General features: G+C 71.1%; 1 protein-coding gene across 1 annotated transcript in view; it reads left to right on the top strand.

The window, feature by feature from the left end:
- CHLNCDRAFT_31552 (hypothetical protein) overlaps positions 1-837 on the top strand; it is a 3,204-nt gene that overhangs the window by 829 nt on the left and 1,538 nt on the right. The window contains exons 4-5 of the mRNA XM_005847134.1: positions 158-316; positions 548-706. Of these exons, the coding sequence (XP_005847196.1) occupies positions 158-316; positions 548-706 (318 nt within the window). The remainder of the gene's footprint in view (positions 1-157; positions 317-547; positions 707-837) is intronic.

Genomic DNA, 837 nt, shown 5'->3' with positions numbered 1-837 from the left:
TCGTGCGGCGCAGGCCGCGCCTGCCAGCTTCCCGGCTTGGTGCTGCACCCTCGCTCCACTCTACGCTTGGCGCCGCCCGCCTCGCCCCGCACGCACACCTGCTTCTGCCATTCTTGACCACGGCCCCGCACCCCCCCACACACACACACGCGTGCAGGTCATCCGCGCCAACGAGACGATGTACAAGGCGGGCCAGATGGAGCGCGTCATCGCGCGCAAGCTGAGCGAGGCGGATGCGGAGGGCAAGCGCCACTGCATCCGCATCCTGGGGTCCTTTGAGTACCGCAACCACCTGTGCCTGGTGTTCGAGGCCATGGTGAGGGGAGGGGGGGCTGGGGGAGGGGACGAGGGCGGCAGGGCTGGGGACGGGGAGGGCTGCCAGCCTGGGTTGCCGCCTGCGGGGGGCCTGCCTGAAATCCGCGGCCTGCCTCTTCACCGGGCTGCTCCTCCCCCATGGCCCTGCGCACTCTGCACCTACCTCCCCCCCCCATCCTCCAGCCACAGCCGCCACCTCAGCCGCCACCCCCTCGCCGCCCCGCCCGTGCAGGACATGAACCTGCGCGAGCTGACCAAGCGGTACGGGCGCGGCATCGGCCTCAGCATCAGCGCGGTACGCGTGTACGCGCAGCAGATGCTGGTGGCGCTGTACCACCTCAAGAACTGCGGCGTGCTGCACGCAGACATCAAGCCAGACAACATCCTGTGAGCCGGGCGGGGGCTGGGCGGGGGCGCTGCGGGGGTGCGAGTGCTCTTATGTGTTGCTGGGAGGAGGCCTTGCCCCTGCTGCCCGCCGCGTGTGGCCCTGGGTGGCTGGGCCCTGCTCCCACCCACCCCCCC

This window comes from Chlorella variabilis (assembly GCF_000147415.1).
Source record: "Chlorella variabilis unplaced genomic scaffold CHLNCscaffold_12, whole genome shotgun sequence".
Classification (NCBI taxonomy): domain Eukaryota; kingdom Viridiplantae; phylum Chlorophyta; class Trebouxiophyceae; order Chlorellales; family Chlorellaceae; genus Chlorella; species Chlorella variabilis.
Note: the sequence above shows the minus strand (reverse complement) of the source record. Positions and strands in the feature narration are given on the sequence as shown.